Source organism: Lactuca sativa, chromosome 2, assembly GCF_002870075.4.
Source record: "Lactuca sativa cultivar Salinas chromosome 2, Lsat_Salinas_v11, whole genome shotgun sequence".
NCBI classification, from domain to species: Eukaryota; Viridiplantae; Streptophyta; class Magnoliopsida; order Asterales; family Asteraceae; genus Lactuca; species Lactuca sativa.
The window spans coordinates 190989147-191003131 of NC_056624.2; the positions used below are offsets into that span (position 1 = coordinate 190989147).

Genomic DNA, 13985 nt, shown 5'->3' on the forward strand with positions numbered 1-13985 from the left:
GGGTAGTTTAAGAACTTGTTTGACACAAAAATTTGGGTGTTTACGGCCCAAGCTTAGTCTTGGCCGTAAACTCCTCTTTTTGTGCTCAAATGATGTTGTTTGATGCATTTAAGTGTTCCTTGGAGTCAAGTCTAATTTACCAAACACCCTAGAAGTGTTTTTGGGGCTCTAAACATGGATTTGTGGGGTGTTTGAGGTGTTTACGGCCTAAGCACAAGCTTGGGCCGTAAACTCCTTTTTAAGCATCAATTTCTAGTGTTTTAATGTCCAAACTCTTCTAGTTATAAGCCTTAATTAGTATACTAACTCACAAGAAGGAAAAACTTGGTCTTTGGCATGGTTTTTGGGGGTTTACGGCCTAAGGAGCTTCTTAGGCCGTAAACTCCTCTTTGGACCTTGATTCCTATGATTTTGGCCCTAAAATTCAATGAAGTATGACTAGAATAAGATAGAGGGTGAGTACTTACGTTTGGAGGTCGGAAATTAGCGGAATCGGGGCCGATTTCGAGTCTAGAGAGAGAAAGTAGAGAGAGAGAGTGGGTGTGTAGTATATGAGTGTTCAAATGTTGTGCACACCCATTACATATGTCTCGGGAATCGCACCCGATACACGGCTACCCGATGTTTAAAGTTAACTATATGTCTCGGGAATCTCATGATAAAATTAAGCCATGCATAAATTTAGATATTTGGATATTGACGATTCCAAATATTACATAAAATAACGTATGATGACACGTTCCGTTAGTGAAAATGGGATTTGTAACGGAATTAGATTTGGGGTTGTCACAATTTATTATTTGAGTAATAAATTGAAATAATTGATTTATTAATATATTATGAAAATGATATATTAATTAAAAATCATATTGTTTAATTAATAATTAATCAGAAATTGCTTTGAATTAATTTTGGTATTAATTGGATTAATTAAAAGTGCATTGACTATTTGGTTATTTATTGAAAGTTGATGAAAGAATGTCCAAGCTCATTGGATGAGGTAGACGAAATCACTTGGGCAAGCCCAAGAGTTTTCGTCCAAGCCCCTTGAATGAGGGGAATGGTCGCCAAGCAAGGGAATTTAGGGTTTCTCCCTTAAACCGCATCAAGCTACCTCAACTATATAAAGGACATATCCCTTCACATTTTCGTGTTCTCCTTCTCTCAAGAAGCCTTGGACGAATTTGGCTATCTCCTCTCATCTCTCTATATTCATCATCTTGCTAGCTTGTATGTGATCTATTAGACGCACGACAATTGTGATGGTTGCTTCCAAGAGATCAACAAGAAGATGTTCATTCTTATTTGCTACAATAACAATCAAGGTATGTAATCCTTAACCCTAATTTGGTATTTTCGAAAATAGCCTAGTGTTCTTAGGATTTTCTTTTGATGTTCATAAGTATAGGTTCGATAGTGAAAACATAGATCTTTATTAGGGTTGCATGCACACTTAAGAGTTTATGTTTGTTTGTTTTGCATAAAGCTCATCAATGATATCAGGGCTTGGTTTGTTTTCTATTGAATTTGTTATAATGGATGAACTGAACAAATTAGGGTTTATGGAAATTAAACCCTAAAAGGCCCAAATTTCGATTTTAGGGTTAGGGTTTTGAAACCCTAATCTTGTAATGGTCATATGTGTACAAAATAAAAAACATAAGTGACTAAATATATACAAAAAACATAAATGACTAAATATGTACAATTAAATATAAATGATTAAATATGTACACAATCTAAACTATGTTACACTTCTAATTTATTAACCTTATCTAAAATCATATTATTTTAGATTGGTGGTGTTAGACATAAAAATTAAGGTAAATTACATCAATCTTCTATCATGTATATGCCAAAATACACGTTTAGTCTCTACTTTCAAAAATTAATTCGGATCGTCCCTCGTTTGTTTAAAACTTACATGCTTAGCCCCTTGTTGCTTTAAATTTGCACACTTAATCATTTACCATATTTAAAATGACTATACTACATTTACTCTTTTTTTATTTATTTATTTAGAATTCATTTTATATTTAAAAAAATTAGAACCATATACTATCTTCCCAATTTCTCTGTTTTCCTCTTAAATCAGTTGAAAGCATAAAAATCTGTCTTCGGCCACCACCGTTAGTGACCACCGCCTCAACTCTTAAGTAGATGTCATTGCTTCACCTCCGACTACCTACTATGTTTCTCCTTTCTCTCAGAACACTATCGACGACCACCACCAATATAAGGTTACTTGATAGAAGATGGTTTCTAGTTAGGGTTTCTTGTCGGAGTGCAGATCTGCAACCTTCTATTGTAGTTCCATCAACGATAGTCTCTCCATCTCTCTTGCACCAAAAAAGATTGGAAGAGGAAATCGATATGAGGTTCCTCGACAGTAGCGGGATGAGCACCAAACCAAACCAATATAAAAAACCAGAATTGGTTCCAGAAATCGAAATCGAAATCATGCAAATGGTGGTGATGGTCGTTCTATTACCTCTTTGTCGGATATGGACTCAAGTTTGGAGAACGTTGAGTGGTCAACTAGTTTTCAGACCATGTGCGTCAACTAGAGAGTCCTTATCAAAAATGTTTGTTGGTTTGAGATGGAAGGCTCGTTGGTGAGAAGCCATTGTAGATGGAGATTTAGAGGGAGATGTATTGATTTCTTTGTTTAACGTCTTGAAGATGGGTTTGGATTTTGGAGTATGTGGATCTGATTTCACCTACTTGAAGAGGGTTTGGACTTTGGTCTCAACGGAGAAAAGAGGAGCGTCGAAGAAAGTATGAGGAGGAGTGTTGTTGGGTGGTTACAGGCATTGAGTGTGAATGAGGGAGACGGAGAAGGAAATTGTGGTAAAGAGGAAGGGTGGGATATATTTTTTTTAATCTAAAAACTAATAAATAAGTAACAGAAAAATAAAAAAGAAATTGTTAAGGCAAAATAGTTTTTTTTATAGTCATAGGGATTAATGACTAAACGTACATTTTGGTACATCTACAATGGACGAATGATGTAATTTACCTTAAAAATTACAACAAAATTTAACATAAAATTATACTTACATATGTTTGACACTTCACAACAGTATATCTACTCACAAGTCCAAAATTATAAACTAAATAAAAAGGTTCCTTTTATCGAAGAATCAAATTCCTTTCTAGCAATTTCCACATTATCCTGATATCCTTTATGCTCGAGGTAAACACCAAAAAAGGTTCGCTCATAGTTGAAGCTAGAAACGATGTACAACTTTAAATAACTTTTATAAAAGCACACAATTTACAAGTTTTACCTCCCTGTGATCACAGATAACTATTTAAAAATGTCTTTTTTATCTGGACGATAGATGTCAAAGATCCTCCTTTCTATACTCTTAGATTATTTTTTTTTTATTTTTTTTTACATATGTTACCTTAGTACACAAGTTTTGTGTAGCAGGTAAACTTGTGAACCAAGACATTATATGTATGAGAATAATTATCTTAGCGATATAGATTTTTAATTTTAGAGTTTTTTATTATTTTAAGTGTCTAATGTATATGATTTTCTATTTAATGTCATATTTAACTATTGTTTAATTTAAAAACTATCTATCTGACCATTTTTCAATTCCATTAAGATTGTTTATTCACATAACAAACATTATCTTTAATGTAACAAATACTTTGATTTTATATAACTTTTGGTTAAATGTATTTTTAAATATTATTTTGAATTATTGTGATTTTTAAAGAACTTAAAAAACATTTATTTATTTTTTAGTTATTTTAAAAATATATCTATATTTTGGGGACATATATACGTTTATTTGACATTTTGATTTTGATTTTATATGTATTATATTAACTATCTTTTAGTTATTTAAAAAACTAGTTTTTGGACATATTTTAGTTATTTTTTTTTTTAAAGAAAAATATATATAACATAATATTGAAAATTAATAAATAAAGTATATTATTATTACGTTGCAAGTTGAAAATTTATAACATTAATAATTCTCCTTAATTACATTAAAAAGATTTTGTTGATTGCTACGTTGAACAATAATTAAAAACATTGGCGGACGCAGACTATTTTAGTAGGGGTGTCTCTCATACTTCAAGGGGGTGCACCTAATAAAAAAAATTAAAAAAAAAAATTACACTACGAGCCGGAAATTGAGCAGTGGCCCGGGACCCCCAATTCTCCACATAGGTCCACCACTGATTAAACAACAGATAGTTTAAATCAATATCATATAAAATTAGTTAAAACTAATCTTTAATAAGAAATTATACATATAATTATATGCATTTAGAACTTGTGGTTTGAGGTCATTGAAATGTCAAAATAAACTAAAGGAATGTTTAAAGACTATTTTTTACATAATTAAAAATATACACATGAATGGTTGTTTAAATTAATTAACAATAACGATGGTTAAAATTAACATTAAATCAAAAATGAGATGAAATAAAAAAAAATGGTTGTTATTCAAAAATCCATCATGATCTGACCAAATGAATAGTTTTTAAATGGGGTTGGTTAAAAAAAACACCTCATTTTATCATTTAGACACCCTATATAGTTTTTAAGGTATTTTTATTGGTTGAAATATTATTTTTTTGTTCGGAAGAAAATAATTATAAGTAGTTACCTATATATTGACTTTTGATAAAGATGCCTATAAGGTGTCTAAAAGTGTCTTAATAGCAATATCTTTTTAAATTCATTTAGTTTGAAATTTTACATAATTTTATTCATGTGCACAAGTCAACTAGAGGTCATTGAAATCCTGCGGGTTAAGATTAATATTTATCTTAAACTATTTCAGTTTTACTTTTATTTTGTGAATTGTTTTTAACCATTATAACTAATACATCTCTTTTATTTTGTGAATTGTTTTTAACCATTATAACTAATACATCTCTTCAATTTATGCTGTCTAGTAGATGTCTTTTTATAACATGTTTCAAGATAATAATAATGTTTAATACCAAATTTTCAATTTAGTGTAAAAAATTATTATTTTATATTTGATAGTATTTTTTTAATAATAACAATACCACAATTTCAATTATTATTAAGCAAAATAACGAATTTAACAAGTAGTCGACTTTAGATTCATTCTTAATCCAATGAAAGTAAAGGAAATACACCTCCCTAAGGTTTGAGGGAGTGGCCTCGCCACCCCCTCGCCAAAACACATGCTATCAATCTTTAAATCATCCCTTATAAGTCGTTAAGATACTCGCTAAATAAGAAACACTATAATAGTAGCAAGAAGAGAGTGAAGAAAAAATGGGCTGTGATTGGGTGAGATTATTTTCTTTTATTTTTATTTTTATTTTTTTCAAAACAAAACCAATTAAATTCCTCTCACTATTACTTCCTATCATTTTTAACCTCTATACATGCTAAGCTTACTTGACAATATAAAAACCTATATGGCAATATAATAGGAGTGTTACTACTCCCCTTAGTCTAACAAATATTTCATAGTTTTTCTCCTTACAGTTGAAAATTAGTTGATTTTCTTACCTGAGACGGCCTAACTTTTTTATTCTTTTAACCACATTTATTTATTTATATTTTAACTAAGTTTATCTATTTTATCTATATTTCAACTATAATATTCTAGTCTGCACTTTACACAACACAACACGCATACATTTGCCTGAAAAAAAAATATATATATATACATTATCTATTTACAGGTTTTACCTCCGTCCCATCGTCGTGCTGATAGCTATTGTTGCCAGCATACACATTATCTCGAATACGTTTAAGGAATGATTTGTCTAGGTTTTATAAATAAATGTTAAATTTACCAAACTGATTGTTTTTTTCCCATAAATAGTTTTAAGGTCTCGGCCCTTTTTATTATGTATTATATATTATTACCATATATGATACTTTATTTGATAAAAAATGAATAGCACTAGCAACAGTTTATGTTTTTCCGCTTTAACCTCAACCAAATCTACATCTTCATTATTAATATTTTATATCCAAATTCACAGCGAAAACTCAGCTGCAAAATCCCAAGAAAAAAATAATACGAATATACGATTCCCCATTTCTTGATTACCGTGCCCCCGAAACACAGAGACTACATATTGTTGGTGTAAAATTTCTTGGTATCGTGTTGTTGTCTTGTTGCTATACCTCTGCGGAAAAACCCAGAATTCGGTCCATATTTGATGGATCTCTGTTGATCCAATCATTTGGGTATTAGTGCTTTTCGTAGTGTGTGCTTTTCTTTTCTTCAAGTCTTTCTCTCCTAAGTCGTCTCCATACCTTGTCGAGTTACAGAGGCGATAGGTTATCTCTTCTTTTTCACATGTCGGTAACTAGGTCATAGGGTTCGAATTGGGTGCTATTTTCCTTGATTGTGCCTCGTGGTGTGGTTTTTGCAAAAAGGTCCTCGTTAAATCAGGAATATGTAAAGAAAGCTTGAAAAGGGGTTGTAATGGTGGCAACTGAGGAAGGTTTTTGCATTCAGATGTACACGAGACAAGTGGCTCTCTTTCTCTCTTCGCAGAGACAGCAGTCGATATTTACTCCATTCTCTCTCTACGGCTCTCACTAAACTCGATACACACTTGACAGCTCAACCATCACCTTTTTCTGTATTCCACCGCTAACCATTTCCTCCTAATTTTGGCAAAAATCCAACTCAAGATCTCAATTTCCTTTTCTGGCTTTTCTCGAGTTCGATCATGGGTAGCTATCTTTCTCCTAAATTCGTATAAAAATCTCGACTTTTTTTTTTAATTGTTTTAGCTCTCTATCTCAAGTGCAAATCAATGGCGGCAATCCTTCGGTTCCGAAAGTTGTGTTTCATTGAGCCAACATTGAAAAACTGTGGATCATCTGAAACCCCAAAAGACGAGAAACAAGAAGAAATTCAAACAATTACAAAACAAGAGTGCGATAAGAACAAGAAGAAGAATAAGAGAGGGTGGAAGTGTATAGATTCTTGTTGTTGGTTCATCGGGTGCATGTGTACTACTTGGTGGCTACTCTTGTTTCTGTACCATTGTCTACCTGCTCATTTGTCTGGGTTCAAATCCCCTGAATCACCTGGTGTAAGGCTCAAGAACGAAGGATTAACCCCACTCCACCCTGTCGTTTTGGTCCCTGGAATCGTCACCGGTGGCCTTGAGCTTTGGGAAGGTCGACCTTGTTCTCATGGCCTTTTTCGCAAACGCCTTTGGGGTGGTAGCTTTGCCCAGATCTTACAGAGGTTTTTTTTTTTTTTTTTTTGTAACTTTAATTAACCACCTTCAATCTTGATTTTCTAGTAGCAAAAAAGTTGAATTTTAATACGACTTATTTGTTTAAAATTCAGGCCATTGTGTTGGTTGGAGCATTTGTCACTCGACAATGAAACAGGACTCGACCCGCCAGGCATTCGGGTCAGACCGGTTCCGGGTCTTGTTGCAGCAGATTATTTTGCTCCTGGGTATTTCGTTTGGGCTGTTCTTATCGAGAATTTGGCTAAAATTGGGTACGAAGGGAAGAATATGTATATGGCTGCTTACGACTGGAGACTTTCTTTTCAAAACACCGAGGTAAGGGATCAAGCGCTAAGCAGATTGAAGATCAACATCGAGCTAATGTATGTAACCAATGGTAACAAGAAAGTGGTGGTGGTGCCACATTCCATGGGTGTCATCTACTTCCTCCACTTCCTCAAATGGGTGGAAGCCCCACCTCCGATGGGTGGTGGCGGTGGTCCAGGGTGGTGTGACAAGCATATCAAAGCAATCATGAACATCGGACCGGCGTTTCTTGGTGTTCCCAAGGCAGTTAGCGGGATGCTATCAGCCGAAGGCAAAGACGTTGCTTTTTTCAGAGCCATGGCTCCTGGTGTGTTAGATTCAGAGATTCTAGGGCTTCAAACTTTAGAACACATGATGCGTGTAGGTCGAACATGGGACTCTGTGATTTCATTGCTTCCAAAAGGGGGAGACACCATTTGGGGTGACTTAGATTCCTCCCCAGAAGATATCCAAACAGTAAGTAGTTATCAGAGACAAAACAACACGAAACATCAAATCGAAATTAAACAAGAAACGAAATACGGAAGAATCATTTCATTTGGGAAAACAGCTTCCGAGCAACATTCTTCAAATCTCACAACTCATGACCTTGTAAAAGATAAGTTGGATTCGGGTATGAATTGTGGTGAGGTTTGGACTGAATATGGTAAGATCAGCCGTGAGAACATCATGAAACTTGCGGATAACAAAGCATACACAGCCGGAACATTGATCGATCTACTACGGTTTGTAGCTCCAAAGACTATGAAACGGGCAGAGGCCCATTTCTCACATGGCATAGCATCGGATCTTGATGACCCGAAATATTCCCATTACAAATACTGGTCAAACCCATTAGAGACAAAACTACCACATGCTCCAGACATGGAGATTTACTGTTTATACGGGGTGGGGCTTCCAACAGAAAGATCATATGTGTATAAAGTCTCACAGTCTGACAAATGCAATACAATTCCGTTTCAGATTGACAGCTCAGCGGAGGGGAAGTGGTTACGTGGCGGAGTTTACTTTGTTGATGGGGATGAGAGTGTACCGGTTTTGAGTGCGGGGTTTATGTGTGCGAAAGGGTGGAGAGGGAAAACAAGGTTTAATCCATCTGGGAGTAGGACGCATATACGGGAGTATAGACATAAAGCTCCGGGGAGTTTGCTGGAGGGGAGGGGTTTGGAAAGTGGGGCCCATGTTGATATAATGGGGAATGTGGCGTTGATTGAAGATGTTTTGAGGGTGGCTGCCGGAGCTTCTGGGGAGGAGATAGGTGGTGATCGGATATATTCTGATATATTGAAGATGGCGGAGAGAGTAAATATCAAACTGTAGGTGTAAGTTTTGAGCAGCGTTATCTGCAATCTTCAACTAAGGGATGAGTGGTATGATCAACGGCAGTGATGGTTGGTTTAGGGTCTCGTTGATGACTATCATTGCGGAAAAAGAAGAAAACATATCATGAGAGAGTGAGAGAGGGGTCCAATCTCATCGTAGTTTGTCTTTTATGTACGCCTGAACTTTAGTTCAAATAAAGTGCTCGAGTGAGCCGTGTTAATCGTGTGCTTGTGAATACAATCTTTTTAGGGGTTATGAAAATGGACACATGGACAATTTTGATACCTTGGAGGCTTGGATAGTTTAATAATGCTTTATTTCCAATGAATCAAATAGATAAATAACAAATTAATTTTAAAAAAAAAAAAAACAAATCATATAGTCAAAAGTTGTTCAAAATGTATTTTAAAACTTTGGAGAAAATTGTGCGGCACAGTAGAGTAGTTTTTTTAACGCAAAATAGCAACCAATTTACACTATTCATTGACATGTCAAAATTTAAAAGTTCTAGCCAACATTTTTTTTTTGCTATAATTGGTAGAAAACAAAACAGTAACTTGGTATTTTGCATAAAAAGTACATTGCAACTAAATACTAATGAAATCCAGCTATTTCGTGCAAAAACAATTAGTGCCATGTCACTATTTTCACATTTCTGCATTTTGCCACGTCTGAAATATTAAAAACGATGTTAAAAAGAAAAAGTTCGACACAAATTCAAAACAACCATAGACGCATCTTTTCATTGAAGCTATTAAGGGAAAAAAAAAGGGATAAACAAATTCCCTAGGCCTACACCATTACATATCAACAACAATGTATTACTTACAAGTTTTTCACGGAAGCATCTTCTCCGATGAACCCTTCACATCTTGCATCACCAAACTCGATACAGAATCACTACCAGTTCATTAAAAGGTGAAGAAATCAGTATCAATTCAATTATTTTTACATATTTAATCACTAAACTTGGGATCTTATTTGTCGCATACAAGAAAGTAATGAAGCAACTAGAGAAATTGCCTTACTTTCTATATTTACAACAGCAGTCCTTTAATCTACCAAGATCACGTTCATTCACCCCAAAATTGTTAGGGCTAACCCGATCCTTTAATGCTAACCATTGACTTACAATACAATCAATCCTTTTCAGCTGTGAAAAAAAAAATGATCAAGGGATACACAAAGTTTTTAGAAAATCCTCAAATTCAAGTAACAAAAAAGTCAAATTCTATAAATGAAAGGATACATACTGCTGTAGTTCTTATGGAAGCAGTTGAAGTTTCTTGATCTTTATTTGTAGCAGCTAACTGGTGATCAAGAAGCTCTTCTTCTATCAAATCTGATTTGCTTGATAGAATCGATACATATTGTTGGAGATTTAAAGGGCTTATTTCCCCTTCTTGAATTTGACCCAATAATCTTGAAATGATATCCCAAACTGCATTTCTAGCTTCTAAATCATCCGAAGCAAAAGGGAATATATCCACAAGACCCTGTAAGAAAGGCAAATCTGGATGTATCTAAACTGTCATTATTGATTCCATGCTAATTTCAACTGTGAGGGTAAATTCGTCACTATGTTTTCTCCAATAAATATATAAGAAATTTTACCTTGATTTAACTCTAAAATCAGATCATCAGAGTCACTCAATAGATTGGCAATTAGAACAGCAGCTGTCACACATGAGGTGGCTACCTCAATTTTATCACCAAGTTTAATCAGAGTGGCAAGAAGATGAACAAGTTTTTTACTGGAGCAAAGCTCTTGTGAACAGCTGTCTATTACAGTTAGTGCTTCAATAGCCCGAAGAATGATATCAAGAACTGGGTACCTGATAGTGATATTACAACCATTCATATTATAAGAATAAAACTAACAAAATGTTATGGATGACAAGTCAGCAACTAGATAATAAGACAAAAAAAACATGTACCTTTCAGGTATTCGTTCATCTCCCACAACTTTGCTAATCTCAAATGCCAAGAGGTTGATTAGAATTACTGGAAGACCTAATTTCACCAAGTTTGGGAGAAGAATAGCTTTTACTTCATCTTGACTTTCTGATATAGTCAGCAGAAAACCTACACTCTTTAAAAATATGCAGTTGGTATCGAAAATCTTGGAAATATTAATAATCAAAATACCAAATAATCGAAATACCTTTTCTATAAGTTGTGGATTCAATGTATTTTCTACAACCCATAATACACGAGATAAAACATTCTCAGGCTGCAGGGCTTTAGCCCAAGTTATACTATCATTACCTTGAAGACACAAAGTTAATAACCTGTGGGAAATAAGAGAATGGATATTAGATTAATGTTTGAAAATCAATTCCTTAAGCACGAAAATTTTACCTAAATTCTTCACACAAGCATGGAGTGTCATCTACAAATAGTTGTTCCACAATTATTTCAACCAATCCTTTTACAGAGGCGATTTCTTTGCGTGATACTTCATGGCAAGCAAGGTTCCCAATAATTCCAAGACTAATCTCCTGCAAAAAAATAATCAAATTGAGAATGAGAAACTTAAGTCTATATATTTATGCAAAACAAAAGGGAATGTAACCTACTGTGACTCGAGGTGACTGGGAAACAGTTAGAGTGGCCAAGATAACTTCAAGAACCAGATTTTGAACCTACATGTGAGATTTGAACGAATCAATGATGTGATAAAAACAAGAGAATGGAAGACTTTATCAGAAAAGTCATGTACCATGAGTTCAGCATGTGTTCTACTTGTTGCAAGGTCCCATAATATGCATCCATGTTCTTCCCAAGATTCGTCTCCAACTAAGGGATCCACATGCTTTTCTTGATCATCAGAACTATCATCTTTTCCTTCCTGCTTGTTTGAGGTGTTGATCTGATCAATGATGTCCATGGTCTCATGTCTGTTTTCCGTTAAATTATCTTCAGCTTGTGATACCAAGCTTCCATTTGTTCCTTCAGTAGCAGAAACACAGCCACTAACCATGTCAGAAGTAGCAGTTGCATTCATGGTCGGTGGTAGAAGTTTCCTTATCAACGATATGACATAACTAGGATCAACCGTGGTTGAGATGTCAAATAACTGCACAAAGTTACAACAAAAAAATTTCAATCTGTAACACTTGTAATGTTTAATGTATGATTTTACAGTTCTCAAACGTAGAGATTGATACAAATTTGTTGCGATTTAACACAGAAGGCTCTTCTATGGTGGATGCTTGCTACAAACTTAATACGATTAAAGTATTTACTCGACGGCATAATATTCATGTCAACATTTAAAAGAACGAAAGGTTTCATTGTTCAATTCGTGCATTATATAAAAATTTTGAATCAATATTTTGTTGTTACAGTGCCCAAAACTCATAGTTAACCCAAACAATCATCACTAACACAATACGAACCAAATTATGGACTTTTTATTTTGTTTTTTTTGTAAAAAAACCTTTTTGCATCAAATGCAATAGAGTTCATATACGTAATAGTATGCATTTTATGCAGAAATAAGGATGCTACCTCGTCGGCAGGAGCAGGTGGGTGGTGCGCTGGCTGTTCGATTCCTATTTGTTCTTCGTCTTCAGTCACTGACTGCGATTCTATCGACATTTTTAGGCTTCAGCCTGTGGGTTTTGAAAAGGGCTCGCTGTTTGTTAATAACTTGTTTCCCCTTTCTATTTCCCAGTGTCGTAAGATACACTTATTTATTTATTAAAAAAAATTCTTATAAGTTTACAGAGATGGTCCACGTTGTTGGCACAAGTTCAAGTTTTGAAAGTTTGGCACCACATTCATCATAGTTCCATTTTTTGGCATAATTGGTCCGTAAATCATTAAATCTAACTGTTTAACCGTTAGATTTTCATATATGACTAGGCATGAGCATATGACCCGTGGGACCGGAAAAAAACCGGGACCGGACCCGGACCGAACCGGATTATCATATTAATGGGCCGGTTTCGGGTTTGATTTTTATCAATAACCGGGTTTCGGGTTTAATTTTTATCAATAACCGGGTTTCGGGTTTAATTTTTATCAATAACCGGGTTTCGGGTTTGGACCGGACCGTACCCGAATTAAATGATTTAACCCGGACCGGACCCGAAAACCAAAAATTATTTTCTTTTTTTTATCGACAAACAGCAAGCAAGAATTACCAAAATAAAAAAAAATATTGTCCGATTGAGTTGATTCGGCCTCTCCTATGGATCATATTATAGTGTCAATTTTTTTTGGTTTCGGCCTCTTCTCGTGATCGTATTATAGTGTCGATTTTTTTTTCTTGAAAAACCAAAAGTTATTTCCTACTACATTTTTTATTAATAAAAATAGTGCAGTTTTTTTTAAATAATGTTGTTAAGTGTAATTTTTTTATAAAAATAGTGCAGTTTTTTTATATAAAAATAGTGATGTTAAGTGTAAATTTTTTATAAAAATAGTGTTATTTTTAATAAAATAGTGTGACTTTTACTAACGTTTTTACCTCATTTGCACGTATTCTAATTAGAGTTTCGCATCGTACCATTGTATTCATCATCTTTTATGTATTTTTTTAGTTGAATTCTGCAAACAACAAAGATATGAATGATGGATGTTACATAATAAGATTATAATTTGAAATATTATGCTAGATAGTGACATGACAAACAAAATCTGAAACCGTAAAGAACAAACATACGAAACCTAGTTTGGTACAGGAAACCCGTAAACAACACTACTAAAGTCTAATTCGGTCCAAAACCCGAAACCCGTTTTAGTACCCGGAACCTGACCGGACCAAACCCAGACCCGCTACACCTAAAAACGGTCCGATTTTTGGGTAAGGTAATTCACGATTTTCAGTTTTCGGGTTTTCGGTCTTCGTGCTGGCCCGATCTGAGTTCTGCCCGTTGCTCATCCCTATATATGACCATTTTCCTTCGAACCAAATTGGTAGAAACTGTAAACTATAAGGCCAAATTTGTAATATACTCATATTTGTATATATAACCAATATCTTACATCCATCCCCAAACCCTCTCCATATCAGAGCACTTAACCCTTCAAAATGAGCAATTTATATGGATTATATCATTTGAATAGACATAAGGTACTAAGATCCTTGTAACACTTTTATAACATCG

At 34.4% G+C, this 13985-nt stretch overlaps 2 protein-coding genes across 4 annotated transcripts; one reads left to right on the plus strand and one right to left on the minus strand.

Annotated features, from left to right (window-relative positions):
• Positions 1-6401: 6401 nt before the first annotated feature.
• Positions 6402-12553, minus strand: LOC111901443 (uncharacterized). Of its 3 annotated transcripts, none has more exons than XM_042899349.2 (11): positions 12382-12553; positions 11591-11947; positions 11448-11513; positions 11230-11369; positions 11033-11159; positions 10806-10960; positions 10483-10703; positions 10122-10381; positions 9897-10021; positions 9698-9768; positions 6402-9523 (listed from the first exon to the last, which is right to left on the minus strand). In XM_042899349.2, the coding sequence occupies exons 1-10, from the start codon at positions 12469-12471 to the stop codon at positions 9705-9707; spliced, it is 1605 nt and encodes a 534-aa protein (XP_042755283.1). In that variant the 5' UTR covers positions 12472-12553; the 3' UTR covers positions 6402-9523; positions 9698-9704. The 3 variants fall into 3 exon arrangements, 2 of the variants coding, with proteins under 2 accessions (XP_042755283.1, XP_023753063.1); XM_023897295.3 differs by having other exon boundaries at positions 6402-9539; XR_006188393.2 differs by lacking the exon at positions 6402-9523 and having other exon boundaries at positions 10118-10381.
• On the plus strand, positions 6787-9152 carry LOC111901442 (putative phospholipid:diacylglycerol acyltransferase 2). The gene is made up of 2 exons (XM_023897293.3): positions 6787-7226; positions 7332-9152. Exons 1-2 carry the CDS (start codon positions 6787-6789, stop codon positions 8863-8865), a joined length of 1974 nt encoding a protein of 657 aa, XP_023753061.1. The 3' UTR covers positions 8866-9152.
• Positions 12554-13985: the final 1432 nt, after the last annotated feature.